The 24,095-nt window shown below is 39.8% G+C and overlaps 1 protein-coding gene across 1 annotated transcript; it reads left to right on the plus strand.

Annotated features, from left to right (window-relative positions):
* The first annotated feature begins 356 nt into the window (after positions 1–356).
* On the plus strand, positions 357–21,802 carry smpd3 (sphingomyelin phosphodiesterase 3). The gene is made up of 10 exons (XM_049722266.2): positions 357–578; positions 9,470–10,104; positions 10,326–10,577; positions 10,667–12,125; positions 15,995–16,070; positions 17,458–17,619; positions 17,820–17,909; positions 18,914–18,977; positions 19,519–19,687; positions 20,277–21,802. Exons 2-10 carry the CDS (start codon positions 9,803–9,805, stop codon positions 20,376–20,378), a joined length of 2,676 nt encoding a protein of 891 aa, XP_049578223.1. The 5' UTR covers positions 357–578; positions 9,470–9,802; the 3' UTR covers positions 20,379–21,802.
* Positions 21,803–24,095: the final 2,293 nt, after the last annotated feature.

Below are 24,095 nucleotides of genomic sequence, written 5' to 3' on the forward strand. Positions count from 1 at the left end.
ACTTCTTTTTGTGTTCAATGATATCTGGGACCATTTTTGCACATTGTACTGAATGTTGTTAGCTACCTAAATGTTGTACAGAGATGTACCGGAGTCAAATTCCTTATTTGGCATGCTCAAACTTGTCAAATAAAAATGGATTTTGATTTGATTCTCAATAAATTAATTTACCTTTAAAGTAGCATTAAAAGTTTCGCTTTGAATGTGACAAATGATAGATATCATCGTTATAGCCTTTTATTTTTTAGGATTGCTGTTATTTGCATTACAATTTTTACTTGCTTTTGTTAAAGGTTCAAGATCCGCTGCCTGGGATGTCAACGTGGGAGTAGGCGTGGCGTCGCGGCTTGGCAGTGACGTCATTGGAGAGCTGTTCGAAGTCGTACGGTGCTGAACAGATATCGCTCGTCGTCTTTCTCCTTCGCTCAGTCTCGCTGGCCAGACTCCTGGTTCGGGAAGGTTGGATTCCCATCAGCTCTTCATTGGGGGGGGGGGGACAATACACGCACGCGCACGAGGACCCCAGACGGTGCACACCTTGCCTTCAACAAATGTAGGCGAGATTCCCGATCCGTACGGTAAGTCATGTTCTCTTTCTAGTGCTCTTTTCAACTAAGCATAACAAGATCGCTGATGATGAACGGACTATTCTTTCACAGTGGAGCTGAGCTCGCGCTTAGCTGAGTGTTTAAAGGCATTTTTGCAACGTGTCTATGGTCAGCGGTCTTCTAGCCGCGCCTAAAGCTCCGCCGGGGCTTCAATATTTGTATCATATTTGCATGACCCATCTCGCTCCCTGTCTCTCTTACTAGCCTCCCCCCACCCCACCCCATCCCCCGCGCTCCCCTTTCTTGTGCGTGGGTACACAGTCAAGAGAGATGATCACAGTAATATTTGTCTTCCTCTGAATCATATTTATATTATTCTGAATCAGAGTACGACAAATATTACTGTGCCCACTTATGTTATTTGGGTTTCCATAAGCACATGATTAATTTGATTCGGGGGGAAAAATCCCTTCACCTCGCGATTAAAAAAAAAAATATTGGCTCCTCCCCTGTTATTTTTGTGATAAACAGAAAGAAACTAAGTGTAAATATTTATTTTCCTTCCCTCCAGAAAATATGGTCTGTACTTCAGTCATCAATTTTGTGTATATTATAATGCTAGTAAGCCTGTAAAAGGGTAGCAAAAAAAAAAAAACTGTGTAGCTCTCACCCTTTTCCAAGCTCCTATTATATAGGTCACAGTACCAGTGTAACCATGAAGCATGACCTAAACAGTTTTTGTTGTTTGTACATGCTTAGATCTCAATGTCTCTGTTGGAATGGTAGCATCACTTCATATCTCAGTAGTCGAGGGTGAAAGTAAAAGTGGACATTTTACGGAAATGGCAGCGATGAAAGCATGATGAGTATAATGACTTCAGTCTAAAAGGAAAGGAATGGTTTTGTTGTTTCCTATAGATCCGGCTTGGGCCTGAAGCCCAATTCTTTAATGATTATAGTGGGTTATAATAAAGGCTTTTGATAACCAGGATAATTGCTTTTTGGTGGTAATAATGGCTGTAGGACACTATTCCTGAGGACAAGCAGAAGGCTATGAAATATGCTGAACTTTTTCAACCATCAAGAGACTAACCTTTACAGGTTGTCATGTACTGTGCAATGTGTGTGTGTTCTCATCAAAACTCTGAGGTGTTATTTGCCTGTAGTTAATCCTCATGCACATGTACAAATCCTTTTGATGGAACTTCATTAACATTGCAATTAAAAAAAACTCAAAGTTCAACATTCTACACCAGTAAACCGCATTAAAATTACACAGGGCATTTTCAAATGTTTTTGAGCAACATGGGACATAAGATACACTGTTATTGTAATCAATAACAATATTAACAATACTATTTTTAAGCATAAGGAAAGTTAAGGGCATACACAAGTGATGGGTCATCAACTAGCGGCCTGGGGGCCAAATCTTGCCTGCAGGACAATTCAATCTGTCCCATGACTGGATTCTATAATTTCGAGGATCAAAAAGAAAATATCATGTGGTCCACACTAAAGCAGCCTAATAACACCTTCAGTGTTGTAATGAAATGAAACATATATACAAATAATGTTTTGCCAAAGTTAGATTTTTATTTCATTATTGTTTGAGGGTCCAGCCCCCAAGGTGGCTGTCCGGCATAGTTGGTGGCTCCCGCCACACAGCATCTTTAAAATAGAATAACAATACAAACCTTGAAAATATATGTAGTATATTAATAGTAATAGTATATGGGCATAACTTGACCATGTCTAGTGGTAAATGTACTAAGTTTCGAAAGTGATCCAGCAAACAGGTAATAGAGCAGACAGGCTGTATGGAGACCGATGACACCTGATAGTGTAGGGTCTGGTTTCTGCAGTGCATCCGTACAGTAAATGTGGAACGTGTCATATAAAATGATCATGTATGTCTATTGTCTGCTCAACTGCAAATTTGATATTAGGAAAGTTACACTTTTAAGCAAAGGACGATTCTAGAATATGATTGTTGCATGTTCTCCCCGTGCCCGTGTGGGTTTTCTCCGGGCACTCCGGTTTCCTCCCACATCCCCAAAATATGTTTGGTAGGCCAATTGAGCACTCCCTAGGTGTGAGTGCGAATGGTTGTTCGTTTCTGTGTGCCCTGTGATTGGCTGGCAACCAGTTCAGGGTGTCCCCCGCCTACTGCCTGATGACTGCTGGGATAGGGTCCAGCACGCCTCAGCCGCGACCCCCGTGGGGACAAGCTGTATAGAAGATGGATGGATGGATAGTTAAGTAATGTGAACACTGAGAATGAAGTGTCATTCGTTGAGGTCTTGACAGAGGGGGTTTATTTGTGAATGAACGAGCAAGGTTCTGAGAGGTCCACTCCAAGGCGAAGATGTTTTGAACGTATACAGTATGTGCCTGCTTCGACCCCCTCCTGATTGTCTACACCCCATCATGTCGAGATTGTCAATGTATCATTAGCAGGCCACGGGAATAAGAGGAAGAATGTTTTGGTTGGCCATGACTGAAGCTGTGGTCACTCCCTTATCGGCACAGACATCCATATATCTGATTTGTCTGTGTGTTGGTAACATCAGCCTCCGAGGGAGGGAATTACACCGTTTGCGAAAATAGAGCCCTCTTAGTCTGCATTCTACAACAGTCACTTTGCATGGTCTAAATAGCTGTTTTGTTCCACTCATTCCACCCACCATGTTTGTTTCCATTTGGTATGTTTGTCTATCCCTGACCAGTGGTGTGCTCTGTTTGCCACCATGTTTGTGCTCTTTTTTTTTTTTCCTCATTGAGAGATGAGGTACAGGAGAGGTTGCATGGAGCAGTTTTGTTCTTCTATGTTTGAAATCAACATTTATTAAGAGCAAAAATGGCATTTTCCACCAACCGTATACTGTGACCGAATGGTTGTTGTGTATCTTGACAATCTCAATCGATCCAACTGTACTCTGAGCTTAACTGTAAATATAGTTTCATAAAGACAAATATGTATTCCTCTCAAATGTCAGTCTTCTCAATAATCTTTGGAATTACATTTAAACATTGATTTGAACACATTGCATACACACGTACCGAGTTAACCGTGAGTCTGCCAAATGTTCAAATGCACCAAATTTCCACTTCCAAGCACGTGAATGGGTGATATGCTTTCCGTCAATTTCAGCACAGAATAGATCAGACAAGCAGATACTCTCTGAAAGCCTTTGGGATTAGCTATTTCATTGGCTTGTCACCCTGATTCTCTATTCAGTCGGCCTACTTTTGACCACATCTGGTCATTGCATTGCAGGCTATGCACAATACTTTAATCTGCATTAAATGAAGGGCTCCTAAAGACTGTTTGGTAAGGGTAGCAATTCTCAATAAAGCTTCAAAATGTTCTCCATTTTCCACTGGAAGTCCAGTCATTTGATTTAATGAGCCAGACGATAAATACTCACATTATTTTCATGTCTTGTCCTGTCTGTGTAATGACACATGACAAGCGCTTAAGGAATCACTTGAATTTCAGTTTCATATCCAAAAAGCCAGCAATGTAACCTAAAATAAAATGGCCCATGGTCAGGGAGTGTGTTCAGCCAGCCTGCATAGACTGTAGGCTATCTTGGGCCCACACAGAGTTCCAGCCACTATATGATTACTGCATTTGACTGTTTTAGCCCAAATTGGATGTTGTAGCGCTGATTAGAGACGAGCTATAAATTAACATACACTTACCATCCTCCTCCACCCTCTTCCTGGTCCTTCTCTCTTTCATCTCATCATTTACACAAAATATGTCAAAAGTCTGGCTGAGGGGGCGTAGATGCAGTAGTACACAGATTTTTTATTTATTTTTTTGCCACGTTTTTAGATTGCTTAAAAGAAGAGTGCTTATTTTGTCAAACTGTTTTGAGAGTAAATAAACACTATAGTAGTTGAGGACACTACGGAAAAAAAAACCACTGACCAAGTCAGTATCAAATAAAAAAACATTTCTCCAGAAATAACTTGATAAAGTTTCTGCCTGAAGTAATCGGAATAACACGCACAGAGGAAATTCAGGTTCTCAACAACATTAGCTTGTCCACAAGCTCATTTGCCAAGTAAAATAATCACCAAGGTATCTTGTGTTTTATCTTCCTACATGTAAATGGGTTTTGTCTGGGTACTCTGTTTTTCCTCCCACACTCCAAAAAACATTATTGGTTTATTGTCCTACTCTGTGATGAAGGATCTAGTTGCAACATTCATTATAATGGCAGACAAAATGGTCTGGTTGAGTTCATTCTGCTCTTGCCATCATGATGAATATGTGATGCATAAATATAAATGTGTGAGGCTGTCCTAAAAGACACCATGCAAGTGCAAATCATGACCTCTTCTTTTTCCGCTGATGCCTGGTTGGAATCTCAAGCAACTTTGCATTTGTGGTAAAACATTGTACCGGGATCTTTGAGACTCAACCTCGCACTTACTGGAGAATTCCAGCCTCACTGTTTCATGCTTTTGACATTTTCCATCTTTTCTTAGCTTCACAATTGCTTAATTTTCACCTATTGACTACTTTTAGTATTTGTAACGCATCTAAATAGCATGCACATAGTCTACACAACAAAACCCAAATCTAAAACTGAATGTACTTGTACACACCTCAACAACAAAACTCAACAATCAGTCACAACACAAATGGATTCAGAATAGCGAGAAGTGTAGACAAAGGGAAATATGTAACCAAGCCACCACGGCATTGTGACCATCTGTCCAATCTGAGGGAATCCATGACCTTTATAGGCATCATTTTTCATACATCTCTTGTAGAACATTGCATTAGTGTTTTCTAGTGTTGCGGCTTGTCTGTTTATACATGAATAATAGATGAGCATCTCTTTGCCTACACTAAGTGATTGGTTTCAGCGAGTTTAATAAATAAAACAATAATTGTTTTATTTTTTTATTCGTGGCTCTACAGGGGACACACTACTGTTGTACAGGCCTCATCTTTCCTTTCTTTCACTATTGTATGCCTGCCATCCTCCCGTCATTCACACTATCGAATAATCAGGCTTATGGACCTTACTTTGTACCAGCAGAGTATAGCTCCTAAAAAGTATTCCAAAGAAAAAATAAATAATTAAAAATAAAAAAAATCTGAGGAACCTTTCTTTTCAAACCTTGTTTATACTAATGTGATTTATACCTGGGTTTTCTATACGACATATTACTAAGAAGATATGTAAAGTCCCGTGCATTCCTATTTTGTTATTGCAAACCACATCTTATTCTACAGTAATGTTTGCTTTCATCTGTCAAATGCTTTTTGTTGAATGAGGTCAAATTACAAAGCTCAATTGAAAGTGATTCCCTTGCAAATATACATCAAATGCATTTGGCCATTTAAAGACAATTAGAACCGTGCACTCAGTGAAATGAGACGAGACGGAAGAAAGGCGGCCGGCCGGAAATGGGAAATGACAGCTTCAACCTAGAAAAGTAGAACCCAATGTTGATATTTTGCATTCTAATAGTAACATTCACAAAAACACTAACCCACTTGAATCATCTTATGCGGGTCATCATTAACTCTGTCATTATTTCCTGTAGGAACTGACCAAGGTCAACAGCACTCAGGCTTAGATGTAGGATGGAGTGAGATCACATGGATTTAGAAATTCCCCCTGAGGATGAACTCAATGTGTCTTTTATTGTTGTCAGACCTTTTGGGATTTTTCCTGAAATATACTAGCCATTGTCATGTTACATCATGTTTTTAGGGCTTCATTGTAATGACTCACAGTATGAGACAGACAACCTAGACAAGGTCAACTGTGCAGATACACGCACACACAAACGACACAGAAATATTAACAAAGCATATACAGGCTGTTGTGTTGTTAAAACACACAAATGTTCAAACATATCAAACACATATCCTCCTCACACGTCATTATAAATTGCAATCAAGTGTTGATCTGAAATCCAATGAGGAGCAGTGGCAACAATTGAACCAATGTTATTCCAGTCTGATGGCTGCTAAACCATGTCATTGTGTGTCAATATCACCAATCAAAGTTCCGAAATGTATGTTTGGAGTAACTCTCGATGCAGAGTTGAGTGTGAAACTATATTTAGTGTGTCCAGATGTGCAAATATACACTGAGTGAATGTGTGCAGGAGGGGTAAGTTGCCAGGTCTGTGTGAACAGACTGTGTGAACACAGAGAGATTATGTTTCCACTTTGGGTCCTGCGTTTACCTCTACTAAAGGCAGAAAGCAGGATTTGGGTTTGGTTGAGATAATCTTTCCTCGTGTGGTTTATATTAGGAAATTGTGTGACTTCGTAAGTGTGTGTTGCTAGTCCTATCTTGTTTATTGATTAAACAGACTATATTAATTTCTGACAATTATCTCTTCTTCTGCAGAATCTGTGATGATGGCATTGCTTGTTGCATCTGATTTTGGAAGATTTATTTCTCCTGAAAATGGGTACTACGCTACGAGCAGAGGCATCTTTTTTTAAATGTCACACAAACCAATATGTTACCTCGATGGGTTAGACTTGATGCTGGTAATTTTCAGCACAGGATGCAAGATGCATGTATCGATAGTGAGCCGTGTTTCTTAAAAATGGCTTTAGACATTCATGACGAGCAGCCACAAAGAGGAGGGACCCCAAGGAAGGGTTTGCAAAGACCACACAGCGTTTTGAGGTACAGCACAAAATCTTTCATTACCTGCATGAACCACATGTCGTTTGGTGACCTCAATTAGTGTGCAAAGAGTGGTGAGGAAGGAGAGAGAGCGAGAGGCAGCTCTGTATAGTAATTACTAGTGAGGTGCTGAGGTTAAAGATGACATCTGGACAGGGCGGGCTGCGCTTTTGCGCTGCATGTTAACCTGATTTTCAACTTCCTCTTCTTTCTCATTCTATTCTCAGCCTCACATATGGTCAGTTTTATGTTCAACAAGAGTTGTCACACTAAAACGACTGGGTGGTTTGAATGAAACCAGGTTCTGTTAAAAATGAACGACAGAACAAGTAGAAAAGCAATACTATGGGAACCAAAAGTATTGATCGGGGAGGCGTCCAGGAGATGCCCGAGCCACCTCATCTGGCTCCTCTCAATGTGGAACTGTATTTGCATGCTTGATCCAAGAAGTAGTAATCTCATGTGCGGCTGTGTTTTCACAGCAGGCCGCTGTTAGCTTAAAAAAAAAAAGTAGAACAAATCAATAATGAATAATCATACTGACTGCTACTGGTCGGAGTGAGAGCAAAGGGATCGCTCGCTGTGTGTGAGGTTGGTGCAGTTTTGTGTGTGTGCTAGGCCTGACTTATTGCGTGTACCCCAAGGGAATACTCATATACGAGAAAAATCGTCTGTCTGGGCCCATGCTTCCGTGCCCATTGTACACATGAATATAAATGTATTTGCAAGGAGAGGCAACTGGCTGCCTTGGCTTTGGTCGTCTGTTTTGATGTCAAAGAATTTGTCAGAGCTGACTTTGCAGTTAAAAGCTGTTTTGGAATTTACCAGTCACATATGAAATATTACCCTAATGTATGTGCTTCATTCTTAGGTGGAGATATGTATTCTCGAATTTCTTAAAAGGTTTTTATCATTAATTAAACGTTTGGCACATATAAAAGACAAAAAAAAGAAACAATTTGGAAACGGATGTTTTGGAATGTATCAACCACACATAAAATATTAGCTGTCTTGGTTTTTGACATGTATTCTCAAATTCCTTAAAAGTTTTTATTATTATTTAAAAGTTCAGCACATGTAAAAGACGCACAGTGAAAATGATTGCAATCATAAGCTATTTATTTTTCATAATACAGAAAATTGGTTGGGAGGCAAAATGAAAATGAATTCACAAAATCTATTCAATTTCCCTCCAAATGTGTATCATTGTGTAGCTGGATAAATCACTGTAATTTTTGTATTTGGCATAAACTCCGCGCTACAACAATGTCTCGTGTGATAATCATTAACCAGATGTAGGTGCATCAAGCCAGATGGGTGACTCCTGTCCCGGTGTTTAACATAGCGACAGATGTTCAACCCCCGTCCATGTGACGTATGGCTCCACTACACACCGATTGCTTTGGCTTACATAGAACAAACATTGGCTCCGCACACAATCTGCATTCATCCCAATGTAGACATAGGCAGTTGGGATGCACAAAAGCACACACTATAAGCTTCGCCAGACCGGCGCCTGTATGGATTGATACCCAAAGGGCTACTGACTAATTGTGAGTCATGGTTAAAATCTATTGAATGCAAATGTGATAAGGATATCTATGTTTTGCAGTTGGGATGTCTGAGTGCACAGAATGGTAGTACAAAAGCGATATAGCAAGTTGTCAAGTCAAGTCAAGTCAAGTCAAGTCAAGTCAAGTCAAGTCAAGTCAAGTCAAGTCAAGTCAAGTCAAGTCAAGTCGCTTAAAGCGGTAGGGGTGATGATGGTTGAAGAAGAGATTTAATATCTTATTTTAAAAGACAGAGTCAATTGGTTACCACTGGGTACTGAGTGACAATAGATTTAGGATGATGACAAGAACCAGAGTATGAAACTCTAGACTAAAAGTATATAAAATAAGTACCGTATTGGCCCGAATATAAGACGACCCTGATTATAAGACGAGCCCCTCTTTTGCAAGACTCAAGTTTAAAAAGAGACATGTTGAACACCAATTTTTATACAGAAAATAATTACAGTACATCTGAAACAAATAATTATAATAATGTAATTGAGAGATATAGCATGTTATTTTGCCTCATTCAAATCGTGCAAAACTGTCTATCACATTTTAATATCTGAATATTTAAATATGTAAACTAAAGTGCAATCACATTTGTAAATAATTGGCTTCTGGTTTTTGCTCTGTCTCTCTCTGTCTCTCTCTCTCTCTGTCTCTCTCTCTCTCTCTCATCAATTTGTAGGTCCTAAAAAATGGTGATGTTACATGGATTCCTCCTGACGTCACTGAAGTCCTTGCAAGAATAGTTCCATCATGGCCACCTCCTATCATCAGTCTAGAAAAGTTACCATCTGCAGATGGTATAAGTGTTGAAGACTCCCTATGAACATAAAAATCCAAATCATGTAGTGCAGATTTTAGCAAATCGAAGGGTCTTTTCAAGATTTTTGTTTTGTTTTAATCTCTCAGTCTTTTGCTTGTGGAAAGACTTTTTTTTTTTTGTCAATCAGAGTGTGGACAGTGTGCGAGGTGAGAAGAAAGTGACTGTTAGTTTGTTATATTAAGAAAGACAGAGATGGTCCTCCACATCACCCCTTACTCCAGTTCCTGTCTTCACTTCCTGGATGGCTTGTCATGGAGCCTGGTGTTTCCCTGTTACTGGCTCCTGGATCAGCTCCTGGCCTCCTGCCTGGCCACTTCACTCGAGAAGCGCCAGCGTTCTCAGGATCCGTGTTCCCTCCTCACTTTGTGTGTCCTAATAATGGTGCCTCTTTACTTGCTCCTTCTCCTCGCCTCTCTGCCTTTTGCCCTCCTGGGCTTTGTCATCTGGGCTCCTCTGCAGGCCATCCGTCAACCCTATCTGTACACCTACCACAGGTTAGTGTTGATTTGTTCCTCTGTGTTTTGAGGGACATAAGCATACAAATCTCAAATCTTTCAAATCTTTAATCTTTTTATAAATGATGCAATGATTTAATCAGCTTTGATTTGAAAAGTGAATAATAAACAAATGCCCCAAACTTTAAGAATACTTGTTTGGTACTGTGTCTGTGCGATATTCTAAAACTCCTCAACTAACTTTTCCCTGTCTTGTTTAGACTCGAAAAGCGCCAAGCTGAACAAGGTGATGCTACGTCAGGGTTTGTTGGGATCAGGGACTGGAGACCTCAGGGCAAGAGCTTCTGTTTCTGCAGTGCCAACGTTTGCCTGCTGCCGGACTCTCTGGCCAGGTTCAATAACCTTTCAGACACACAGAGGAGAGCACGTGAAGTTGGTAAGAGGATCAGAAATGGTGCCTGTCGACCTCAGATCAAAATCTACATTGACTCGCCAACCAACACGTCCATCAGGTATGTACAACACCTATTACAGATAAGTGTGTATTTTTGTTTAAAATACACTGATGTTATTCTTTCACTTGGTGTTTCTCAACCATTAGCGCGGCCTCCTTCAGCAGTCTAGCCACAGGGTTTCGTCGTACTTCTTCCTTGGACCAGCGGCCAGATCAGACACACATTATGAACGGGCCAGCAGACACTGAAAATGAACCACTTGCCGAGTGTCCCATTCACCCTGCCGGTGCTACGGACTGCCCGCTTCATCCTGCAGGAATTCACGGAACCTCTGACTGTCCCCTTCATTCAGATGCAGGAAGCACAACCGTGGACTGCCCCCTTCACTCTGTGGAGAATAACAACAGCTCGGACTGCCCTATACACACCTTGGCAGAGGCTCCAGAATGCCCAATGCACTTTTCCTGTCATAGTGGCCTCGCTAATCATGACTGCCAAATGCATGGGAAGGAGACGCAAGCTAATCATGACTGCCCCATGCATGGAAAGGAGACGCAAGCTAATCATGACTGCCAAATGCATGGAAAGGAGACACAGGCTAATCATGACTGCGCCATGCATGGAAAGGAGACGCAAGCTAATCATGACTGCCAAATGCATGGGAAGGAGACGCAAGCTAATCATGACTGCCCCATGCATGGAAAGGAGACGCAAGCTACTCACGACTGCCAAATGCATGGAAAGGAGACACAGGCTAATCATGACTGCCCCATGCATGGAAAGGAGACGCAAGCTAATCATGACTGCCAAATGCATGGAAAGGAGACACAGGCTAATCATGACTGCCCCATGCATGGAAAGGAGGCGCAAGCTAATCATGACTGCCAACTGCATGGAAAGGAGACACAGGGTAATCATGACTGCGCCATACATGGAAAGGAGACGCAAGCTAATCATGATTGCCCCATGCATGGAAAGGAGACGCAAGCTAATCATGACTGCCCCATGCATAGAAAGGAGACACAGGCTAAGGCCTCCGCAGAGTGTCCACTTCACACCTCAAGTGTTCAAATCAGCATCAGTGCCCCTGAGCCAGAGCCCCAGGAGAAAGAGGCAGGAACAGGGAACCATCAGTCAGGGGAGCTGGCAGGAGGTGATGTGGGCAGCATGACCGCCTCAAGAGAATCCCTTGCTCGGTACCATGGAAGCGATGGCTACGGAGTGATATCCTCCAACAACACCCTCTCGCACGTGCCTCGCACCTCAATATTCAAACGCCCCGGTAGAAAGCGCCGCCATGGAGATGAGACTTTCGACCATGACATTTCTGCATTTTTCCCTGCCAACTTGGATTTCCTTGCCCTACAAGAAGTGTTTGACCATAGTTCAACAACACGACTGCGGCAGCAGTTACATCGCTATTTTCCCTATGTATTGAGTGATGTTGGGCGATACGGTTGGAAGGGCTGCTGTTCCAGGTTCAAATTCCTAAACAGCGGCCTGCTGCTAGCTAGTCGCTACCCAATCCTGGATGCACGTTATGAGTGCTACCCCAATGGAAGAGGAGAGGATGCACTGGCAGCCAAAGGAGCACTCTTTGCCAAGGTTAGTCACTTGTTCTCTTTTAGATTTTCTTTTGTGGAATGTTAGCATTGTGTGTTTGCTAACATAAATCACTATTGTATCGTTGGATAGATGATGGACCCTCTCAAGGGCGAACACTTGCCAGTGTTTGGGTCAGTAGTTAATTTTGGATTCTTGCGAGGGTTCGTTCAAGGTCGAAAATGTTCCCCAACGTTCTGTACTTGTCTAGTTGCGAGGAAATTTTGAACATGTTTACTCAGGGTATGTATACCCCTGCTTGGAGAATACTACTCTATAGGACTGTAGAAGGTAAGATCTCGATTTACATTAACATCAGCTGTAGTGTAGTGTGTGCTTTTAAAACCTAGTGAACAATAATGATCGTCAGTGCTTAGAAACTGCTTACAAACCAATCCTAGCATTTAGCATCCCAGATTTTAGACTACAGGTGTACAATGCTCCATAAAAGGCACAGCTGGTTCGGTTGGCTTTTTCAGGATGTGACGTAACCCAAATGAGTGAATGAATGTTCACGTCACAATATACCCAGTTAGTACTCAATCTCAACTCTTCGAAAACTAAGCCATGTTTAACTTACCCAACGTTTGCTTGTTTTATAAGGCTTAAGTTGAACGTGTGTGTGTTGTGTGAGACTGTGTATACTTGGTTTTGTAACTACAAATTTTTTTTGGGGGGGCAGGGGGTGTATTGTGAGACTTTCTTTTCTTCCAAAGAGAAATGTTTGTGCTTTGGTTCAATCCAAGCTAGGAGAACACTATTATAGACAACTTGAAACCTCTTCTTTTATTGAGAGAAGTTTACTCATGTGTCCCTTTGCAGTCCAAAGCAATGCATAATGTTTTTACTTTACCACTGCACTTAGTGCTAGAGTGCATAAGTGGCTTCATCATTAAGGAAGAGTAGATTTGAAATGACATAAAGTGCAGCGGTCTTAGTAAGTTGAAGAGCTACTTCCAAACTTGTCTTGCATAAGCACGGGGAGAGCACGAACGTAGCATCACGCCGAGAGATGGAATTTCGACTGTAGCTCCTAGATTGCTCTCTTACTCATTTAGAATAGCTTTGTGCATTTTCTATATATATATATATATATATAAAAATATTTGACAGTATGTGAGGAAGAATTGCAATGGCGGACTTACGGAGCGTCCATCTGTACTGATGGACTGTCCGCGACTGCTGAAATTATTTAAATTGCAAATAATGCATGAATAACATTGTTGAAAACATGATTTTAAAAATACTTAAAAAATACCTTAATCATTGTTTTGGGGAAAACAGCATGTTTTTTTTAACCTGGGTTTAAATACATTTGCACTTTATTGGTATGTTTTGAGTCTTTATTCAGTCGTCCTATTCACTCTGATGGGGGGGGGGGGATTATACAACGTGGTGTGTTATTCACGGGATTTACGCCGGTAGGTAGAACACTACTGATCCCAGTATCCGCTATTTGGTTTATTGCACATTGTTTGTATGCGCTGGATCCATATTCAAAAGAGCTTTTATTACTGTCGAGTTTGACAGCTGTACATCAACCTGTGCTGCGTTATTTTATTAATTATTTATTCAGCTGCACATCGCTCATGGATTTCGTTCCTTGGAAATGTAAGTCGTGGGCAGCGCACATTCATTATCATTATTTCCCAGTGGATGTATTTATCCGGAGAGCAGCAGCAGGTCAGCAGCATTTGTCTGAATTGTATCTTGTGGAGAGGTAATGGATTGGAGTTAAAGAGAGAGGGAGAAAGTGAGAGAGAGGCAGAGATTGAATATTAATTAAAAATGTTTCCCTGTAGAGGGACCCAGTGCTTAGTAATTAAAGCTCAGACTCAACACTTATCCCCTCTTATAATTATTCCTACCATTCGTGCGTGTGCGTGTGTGTGAGTGTGTTAAAAGGACTGTATGTTTATTCATTAAAAACACACCATTAATTTCAGTAAGATGCAAAAAAATTTTATTGCATCAAAATCATACTTAGGTCTAGTAATCGCTAATTATATTCCGCCTCACCGTACAAGATGCTGACATGTCTGGCATCTTTCTGCTCCAGATAAAATCACCTGATCATAATTTTGCTGGATCAATGACGACAGCGTGTGTAAAAAATGCAATGTGTTTTTCACTTGAGGTAATACTAGAAGTTTGTGATGACATTTTTGTTATATTTGCAGGTTTTGATTGTTTCTTCCCTGGCTGGCCAAATCTTCTGATAGTTACAAAATGCTCTCTTCCACAATTTGCCTCTTTAGACTAATGTTGTCGTTTCTCCGGACAATCGAATTCTGCAGCTTTCAGGATGAATGTTCTAAAGAATACATCATCTGAAAGTGCCTTTGATGCTGATACCATTACTTCAATTGCAGGCTGGTTGCGCTGACTGCAATTGAAGCAGTTCGGGCTCGTAGCATTTCTCTGAACACACCCACGATTAGGGAACAGGGATCCTCAAAATAATTTGGGGGAAAAAAATCCCCCCAAATTGTGACTTATACTCACTCTGGAGGCTCTTTTTTTCTAACTTGTATTGTGAAAAAGAGTCATTTCAAAAGATAAATGCATTTGAAAAAATATATATAGATGTTAAATACCGATGACTGACAAATACCTTTTCAAAGCAGTAACATTCACATGGAGGATTCTGCACAGTATGCTAAAAATCTTCCTAAATTATCAGTCTCTTCACTGCTTTCTGTCGTCAAGGCAAAATTAAAGTGATCAAGCTTGTGGGAGGAATGAAAGATGAAATCTTGGCTCTTTCTTTATCTGATGTTAATGTTCAGGTAATTAGTTACAGTCGCCTTGGGCCTCTGCTGATTGAGGCTTTTGTAATTCATCTTGATTTGGCTTTTTGTGTGAAATCGTTGCTCATGTCTCATTTTAACTTCTGCTCCTCTCTGAATACCCTGTGATGAGAGATATAAAAAGAAATAAAATCATTTCATAAATTAGAGACTAGCAAGACTGGATTTTTTTTTTTTTTATTTCCAATTGGGGTTTAGAAATTTGAGTACCAAAGGTAGAAAAGCACTATACAAGTACAGCCCATTTTCCATTTGCATAGATTCAAGAGTTCCTACGATTTCACACCAATGGAAGCACCTGCTGAGATAACAAAGTAATGTAGAAATCTAATTTTATTTCTAGATTATCATTCAAAATCAACAGAATGATTAACTAACTGCCTGCCAGTAAATGGCTAAACGTTCATACAAAACCAAACATTGGTAAATGTCATATTGGTCGTTTCTCACTTAACTCATCCAAACATGCCTTAATGGTCCAAACCAATCGCTGGGCACATACAAACAAACAAACAACCATTCACATTCACTCACACTTAATGAAAATTTGGAGTGGATATGTAAAATTAGATCATTAAAATCAAAGACTCAAACTCAGGTCATGATTGAGTCATCCTTGATGGACCTCTGCCAGTCCAAGTACCAAAGGAATCCTCTACTAAAAGTATTGTCGGATATGCAGGGGAAACCGTTTCAATAAACAATATAATATGATGATGCAATATACTATATTACCGTATTTTCCGGACTATAAGGCACACTCAATATGGTCCATATATAAGGCGCACCTGATAATAAGGCGCACTGTCGGCTTTTGAGAAAATTTGAGGTTTTTAGCTGCGCCTTATAGTCCGGAAAATACGGTATAAAATTCCCTCTTACGCTTGTTTGAGATGACTATTGTGTTGTTGTACCTTCTCCCCCACTGATTCAATCCAGCTTGTGCCACTAGGAGCTACTTGTGGATTGTACTGTGCCGGTATCTGAAACGCTTTACAAAAATTCCCCGTAAAGTTATTGATCATTTTTTTTATTCACACGATGTAATATTTGTGTCTCCAGGTTCATGTGGGCACTTCCCATCAAGAGCAAAGGGTTGTGGGATATCTCACATGCACTCACCTCCACGCCATCGAAGGTATAATCATACTGCATGGTCTTCGGCTGTCAAAGCGTTTCTTTACAGTGTAAAATGAGTATGGTGTAAAGTTTACACCATACTCATTTTACAGATCTAAGTTTTACTTTGTGTTTTACATTTCAATGTTTTGCTTTAAAGGTGTAAAAACGTGTGTGACCAGAACTAGACATTTCAATTCTGTACAATATGTGGTGGTCCATTCAAAAAGCCACATGTAGGAATTGTGTGCACTGAAATTTCAGCCTTCTTCCTCCTGCAGTTCCCATGGCGACTGTTTCAAGCTGTTTAAAGCGTCACAGACCTATTTAAAGCTCTGGTCAATGGCTCCCTCATTTTTTACTTAAGACATGTCTCCCACCCTTGCCTGATATGTTGAGCTCCTCTTGCGTTGCTCGCAGGTCCAAACATAGCACTGTCAGGGTGGTTACTAAATATAGATTAAACGTAAGGCCCTTGGGGGAGGAGAAGAAATGGGACTAAGGGGGAGGATCGGCAGGGGTAAAAAGTACAAAATGTATTTGCCTCACAGAAAACAGGGCCCTACAATATGTGAACATCCTTCAGTTGAAGTAGATGGGCACTCAAAGAACAAATTTTTAATGCGCAATTATATTTGACTTTTATTCATCCATCCTATTTTCTACAAGTTATTCTATTCAGGGTCACAGTTAAACTGGTATCAATCTCAGAGAGAGAGGTTTGGATTGGTCAGCAGTTGATCACGTTGTATTCATATTATTCGTGGAAGTCTAGTTTACCATATTTAGGAATTTGCCATACTGGACGGTCCAGTGGACCCAGTGCGTTTTCTTTAACATGTCCCACCCACACATAAATATTGTATGACAGAAAGTTCACAAGAAATTAGACTAGGTAAAAGCAAGTCTAAGTTGTGGCACAGGTGGTGCTAAATTTGGTCGAGGTGCAGGTAGCCCTCCACTGACATGTGATGAACGTCATTCTATTTCATTCCTAAATACACCCTGTAAAACATTGTAGAAAACAGTTGAGTCTACACTTGGCGGTGTCCTGGAAATTCAAAAACTATGGCCCATAATTGTTGTTTCTTCCTGGGTTTTTTTGTGTGTATAACTTATTATTTTTACAATATTACTGCGTTTAATCAAGTTGTCTGGTCTATCTAGTATTTGTTTTCAAGGTGAGCTGGAGACTATCTCTGTTGATTGAGTGAGAGGCGGTGTACACAAAAATATCCTGTGTATACTGTAGACTACAATTACAAGGTATTGATTGTCATGTACAGAAAAATATAGTTTTGCTGAGATAATGGGAAATGAGCAATGGTGTCTTCCTTTATGTGGTTTTCATTGTCATGATGACTAACACAATGTTTCCTTTTCTTCGGTTCTGTATTGTCTGCCAGGTGATGCCTCTGTGCGATGTGAACAGTTGGACTTGTTGCTCCAGTGGGGGGCGGAGTTCCGCCAGGCTTCATCACATCATTCTGAAGGGGAAAAAGTTCTTGAAGACCTTGTAGCCTTTGATGTCATTCTGGGTGACCTCAACTTTGACAATTGCTCTTCAGGTATGCACTGTGTCTATGTTTATATATTCAGGTCAATGTCAAATTCCTGGATTCTGAATTTTGCAAGAAAGAATTACTCCAGGATACAGGACTGTCATGCTTCCTCAGTAACATCTCTGTGGACCTTTTCGTGGATGCGGTTTATGTTGGACCCCCACTTCAGGTCTATCTGAATAATATTTGTATTTTTTTTTCAACAGAGGACAAGTTGGAACAACAACATGCACTTTTTTCTATATACAAGGACCCGTGTCGCCAGGGGCCAGGAGAGGACAAACCATGGGCTTTGGGTAACAATACACACACATGACAGCTCTTGTCACTCATTTAAAACTCATACAGTCTGGAAACTTAAAGTGACAGGATATAAACAATACAATAATCTACTCTCTGGCTAAATCAGCATGCCTTTTAAAATTAAATCCATCTGGAATAGCGATGATGCATGGGAAAGTTTTGGTCTGGATAGAAAATGTTATTTAGGCCAGCGGTAGTTCCGGGACAAGTGTGTGTTTGTTCATCAATGCCTTATTTATGGAGATGAGATTTTGTCTGATGGACGAGCACAACAGATCAGGTTGTGTCTCTTAAAAGTAATAAAATACGGAATCAAGAAATGAAGAGTGAATTAATGAAAGATTGCGGGGAGGATTATCTTATTTTATGAAGCTTATCCCAAAAAAAAGAAAAAGACTAACACAACACAATAGCTAAATCGGCAGGCAGCCTGCCAGCTAGTATTTATCAGAAGCAGGATGTATTATTAGCATTTCATTTTAGGACAATTCGGAATGGGGATCTGATTCCATGATATTCTAGAAGTAAAATGAACATTTACTAAATTGATTTATACAGCTTGTTCACATTATGGTTGCAGATGTGCAAGGGGGGTATTCCAAAAAGAAGGTTCAACATCTATCCCTGAACTCTGAGTTGACTTACTCTGAGTATTCGGTTTCAGAAAAGCTGATCTGAGTTAGTTAAGAGTATTCAGTTAACTAACAAGCATGTGTGATACAGAAGGAAACCAGATAACCAGAAACTGGCAACGTACGGAGACACTATTATTATGTAACACTGTTCAAACTATATTTATACAAGTGTGTCATAATCCGGGTGCCCTAATGGGATTCAGGAAAATTCATGTAAGAACAGCTACAGAGCATGAGGAAAATGTTTAATTTAAAGGAGTATTAAATCATATCTTGAAATGAAGAATTCATTTTGTGTGCTTCTATGTTTTCTGTCTGTATCCTAAAGCACTGTAATGTGTTTATTCTGTACAATTGTAAAGGTACATTGCTGGATCCCAGTGGCCTTTATGATGATGAGGTCAGTTCACCAGAGAGTTTACAAAAGTAAGTCACGTATACAATCTTGCTATGTTGTTGTCATCGTGTTCGAAAGTTAGGGCCCTATTTTTGCAAGTCTAGCACAGGTAGGGTTTCTTACTTTTATTCCTGTGGTTGACTTGTACACTAGTCCCGCGCGCTTTACAAATCTTACAACGCCTTTACAACGCTTGCGATGCAAAAAAAAAAAGGCTTTAAATATATGAGATGTATGTCGTAAACAAGAAACAACGTAACTCCAGACCGTCGTAAACCGAGGACCCGCTGTACATGATATCCACCACTCACATCCGCAAAGCACCAAAATTGTGTTACACCACCTGCACCGTAAAACAAACCTTTTAGCCCATCTAAAATTTTGTCTACTTTTTGTCACCAAATATGCAGATGCACTGGTGGACGAGGCAGTAACACCAAATGAGGCGTAGTGCGTCTATCTAATTCACAAACATGCCAAACAAGCCAAACTAATTGGACGGGTGTCTTTCTGTATTGCAAATATTCATCAAATATTTCATACATCTGTCATTTCTCATGTGCATCATAGAGTGATGGAGAACGAGGAGGGCAGAAAGGAGTACCTGGTGTTTCCTCCCAGTAAAAGCCATTGTCCCTCCAGCAGCCAGAAGGGAAGGAACATTCCACTTAAAGGCAATGGACGCCGGATTGACTACATTCTTTACAGTGACGAGGGCCTCCAACAGGACTGGAAATTGGTACGGCTTGGAACCATTGCACAATAAAATCAGTGTTTAGGGGTATTTTCACAAATGGTCAGTGGTGGTTACGCAGGTGGCATGCACCTTCACTAACTAACTAACTAACTAACTAGATAGATAGATAGATAGATAGATAGATAGATAGATAGATAGATAGATAGATAGATAGATAGATAGATAGATAGATAGATAGATAGATAGATAGATAGATAGATAGATAGATAGATAGATAGATAGATAGATAGATAGATAGATAGATAGATAGATAGATAGATAGAAAATCTAAAACGTCATTTGTAAAACATGACTTGAAAAATATACTGCTGCATGACGCCACCTTGTGGCAGAACATGGTGACCCATTATGGCTTAAAAATTAGACCAACCAAGGAGGTTGGGTCAAATGGACCCAACATCCGGGGTTTGGCAAAACAACAATTTGTATGTACCAAACAGCCCAAAATTGCAAAAAGCTTCCTGAACCCAATTTTTGGCAACCCTGCGCTATCTGAACAAAATGCCTTTAAAGATGTGCTACTTGTGGTTTTGAATGATTCATCATGAGAACTTTTTCCCTTTCTTCATAGGAAATAGAGGAGTTCAGCTTTGTAACACAATTGGCTGGCCTCACTGATCATCTGCCTGTCGCCATGCGATTGGCAGTGTCCACAGGAGAGGAAGACTCCTAGAATGACCATCTGTATTTGTCAGAAATAATACCATTGAAGCGTGATGGACAACAAAGATGAACAAATTATGTTTTTATGGATAAAGAACATCTTGAGAAGGAAGGTTTTGAGTGGCCAAAATGGAATATAATCCCATGGATAGGGGATATAAAATATGAAAAAAGAAAGACTGTGACTGAGGGTTGGGTCAACTACAATACAAAAAATATAATTTCACGTACACCTTGCACACTAATACTTGTAATTTGCCATTGCCAGTGTCTGATATCATCTGGCCTCTTCGTTGCTTGCACTGTGGACAACACACTTCTATTGCACCCCAACCATGAATAAATTATTTCGAGTAGTTTGTTAGTTAGCGAGCAGTGTCCACATTCACAGACGATGTTGGGGCTTACAAATGGAGGCATTTTGACATTTTGATTCAAGGGTGCCATAGTGACTCAAGCAACATGAAGTGAAAGTGCACCTTAATCTAGATCTGCACAAACATTTACTGGATTACAGAGTTCCTTGGCTCGTGTGCTGCTAGGGGGGACAGCACAGGGGGTAGACATCGGTCACATTTGGCTGATGTCGAATTGGTCTATCTAGGCCTTAAAGTTGAAGTCAACCCCAAAATTTTCTTTACAATAGCGTATGTGCCCCCGCTAGTATAAACACAGCATTCTGGTTAAGATTTGTGGAATATGAGTTTGTGGAATATGAGTTAAGCAAGAAAGTTAACCTGTTTTTATCATTTGCCATTTACTGTCGACTGAAAATGACATTACAGTGGCTCAGTGCACAGGTCCAATCACGGCTCTCCGGTTTACTGAAGATGAGACGTGATTGGCTGTGACCTGAGCAACTGTGATTTCATTTTCTGTCGATAAGTAGCGAAATCGCTGCTACCTGAGATGACTAAAAAAAAGTAGATTTTGCCTGTTTGATTCACAAACAAATCATTAATCAGAACATTGTTTCGACTAGTTGTCTTGCACAGAATATATGAATGAGAAATGCTTGGTGTTGACTTTTTGTTAACCTTTGAAATAGACGAACAGTCGGCCATTCAACTAAAAAACGATGATCGTTTTGTGCTTGGGGGACGTAGTAAGAGAAAAAACTGCAACTAGAGCTTTTACATCTGTGTCACTGTGTCATGCTCCTCTCCCAAAAGGCAGTTTACTTGTCATTTACCTTACCTGTCCCTTACCTCAACAAGTGTCTTCTTTAACAAATACAATGATAATTGAAGAAACTAAAGTAGTGTGATTTCTATTGTTTTTTTAGGGGGTTCAAATCCTTGCTTAATAGAATATAAATCATTTTAAATGAATAACTATTTAAAAAAAAGTACGGGAAAAGGTTTTCCAATTTCATGTTTGTAGCATGTTTTACAGTTTTGACAAGTGAAATAAAGAAAGAGGTTTTTAAGCTTTTCTGATGCATGTTGGAAAATGGTATCAGTTTACAATTTTAATATAGCAACTTGATGATACGTGCTTGCTTGAGTATGCATATGGAAATATCTTGGAATGTGCCCTTAGACTTCCACACACTCACAATTATTGGGCACCAATGCGACTCTGCTGCATGTTAAACTCCACCAGTTTAATGTTATGTGACTGCCATATATTCTCGAATAGCCATATCGGATATCCTGCTTTACGATGACAAATGTGATTCCACGTGGTTTGGCACAGACCCCACGTGAAAAGAGGATGTGAGGTCTATACAAAGGCTCGTGTGGCAACTAAAAGCCATCTTGGGTACTTTCCAATATAGTAATATGTTTTATATAGTTCTTATTTATCTATTTCCAGAGTGGCCTATGAGGATGTCACAAGGAGAGATTTGGGGTGGGGGGGCGGGGGGTGAACTACCACTACTACCATTACTGAAATTTAAAGCGACACACTTTTTCACTCTTAAACTTAAATGACAACTTGACGTAATCTTGCTTTTCAGGTGTTTTATAGTGTGTGTTAAACATTGGTCAACTACTGACATGACATGAGAAAGATTTCTGAATTTTAATAAGGAACATAAATAATAACCTAAATCTATATATAACCTGAACAATTATTATTGACATATGATGTTTGCTCTTTGAACAATTTATTGAACTAGTAACAGTTTCATTGATTGATTGATTGATTGATTGATTGAGTTGGGCATTAAATTAAACTTTTTATAAGTTTTGACACAGAGGTGTTTGCAAGTCCAACCTGAATTTACACATTTCAGAACTTATGAACTGTTGTTCCTACAAATGAGAGGTAACATAGGACCATGTTCATATTTGTATTATAATGTTTGCTCTGACCAGATCAACACACACCTGCCACACTTGGCTGCCCTTTACTCTCCTTAATGTCCTTTTAGGGTACATGTAAACGTTATTTATTATTGTTATGATGTTAATAAATGTTTGCTTTATAGTTATTATTTAAAAAACTATACATGTTATAGTTTTGAAAAATGAATTCATGAAATAGGCCTGGACAAAATGATGGTACCCCAAGAAAAGCTTAGAGCTATTCCGGAGAGGCCTTCCGAGAGCCTGGCTTGATAATCATGGAAAGTCACTGTGGAAGGAAGAGAAATATGCTGTCTGAAGAAATTCGTCTTCAAACATTATTGTAGACAGCTGAAGGACAAAAACACCTTCTCAGAGGTGCAGAATTCTTACCGCAAGTTACAAAAATGTCTAGTCATTGCCTCAAAAGGTTGTGCAACAAAATAAGGGAACCTCAGTTCAAAAACAATTTTCATTTATAATAACAATTTCATGAACAATGGGGTACCAACACATTTGTCTATGTTGTGATACCAATCATTATATGTACTGAGGATAAAACATTGACATGTTTGGTTAAGGAGTGCGTCATAATATTCTGAAGCGCCAGTAAAAGTATTTTTCCCCATAATAGCGGTGGCCCGCGCACACTGAGCACAGTGGTACATCATTTTGATAGTCTCATGATGATTGCACACACCATTCTCAAAGAAAGAAGAATGTGGAGGAATTCAGAGGTTTTCAAGGTGTTATTATCAAGTGTAGTTTAGTTATTAATAACAAAGAAGTATGGAAATGATTTCATAAGTACACATGTTAAATATTAGCATATACTGTATGTGAAGTTAGCCATGCACCAAGTATAAATATTAAATGAAGGATTATTGGTTAATGATAGTGATAACAATGACAAATATTTTGGACATGCCATGATGACAGTCTTGTCATCTTTGAGTGTCACAATCTCTCGTACGTACAGTACAACCTCTTTAACACACTGGTACTTAGTTTTGTTGGGTTTGTATTAGATTCCGATCAAAGCCTGCATAGTTTGATACAGACACCAAATGGTGCCTTGCGTTGTAATCAGGCTCAGTAAAGTCCATATAAAATAAAGTTTCCACTTGAGGTAAAGTTTAGAATACCACTAAAATTGTCCTTGGAATTCACTCTATTTTTTTTTTTTCACGTAACACAGATTCAGTTAGGGCCCAATGGAAAAATACATGGCCTTATTTGTATCATTGATTTGGCCTCACGACTTAAATATTGCAAATATGCAACTTGAACAAAATCTTTTAGGGCCGTTTTGAGTCCCAGGCCCTTAGCTTTACCAAGAGTTTTCTCCCGACTCGGAAATAATTTCACAGTTACGGAGAGGAATTTATATTGTCTCCCAATGAATAACTAGCCTGCAATGAGCTTTGCTTTCT

Source organism: Syngnathus scovelli, chromosome 6, assembly GCF_024217435.2.
Source record: "Syngnathus scovelli strain Florida chromosome 6, RoL_Ssco_1.2, whole genome shotgun sequence".
Classification (NCBI taxonomy): domain Eukaryota; kingdom Metazoa; phylum Chordata; class Actinopteri; order Syngnathiformes; family Syngnathidae; genus Syngnathus; species Syngnathus scovelli.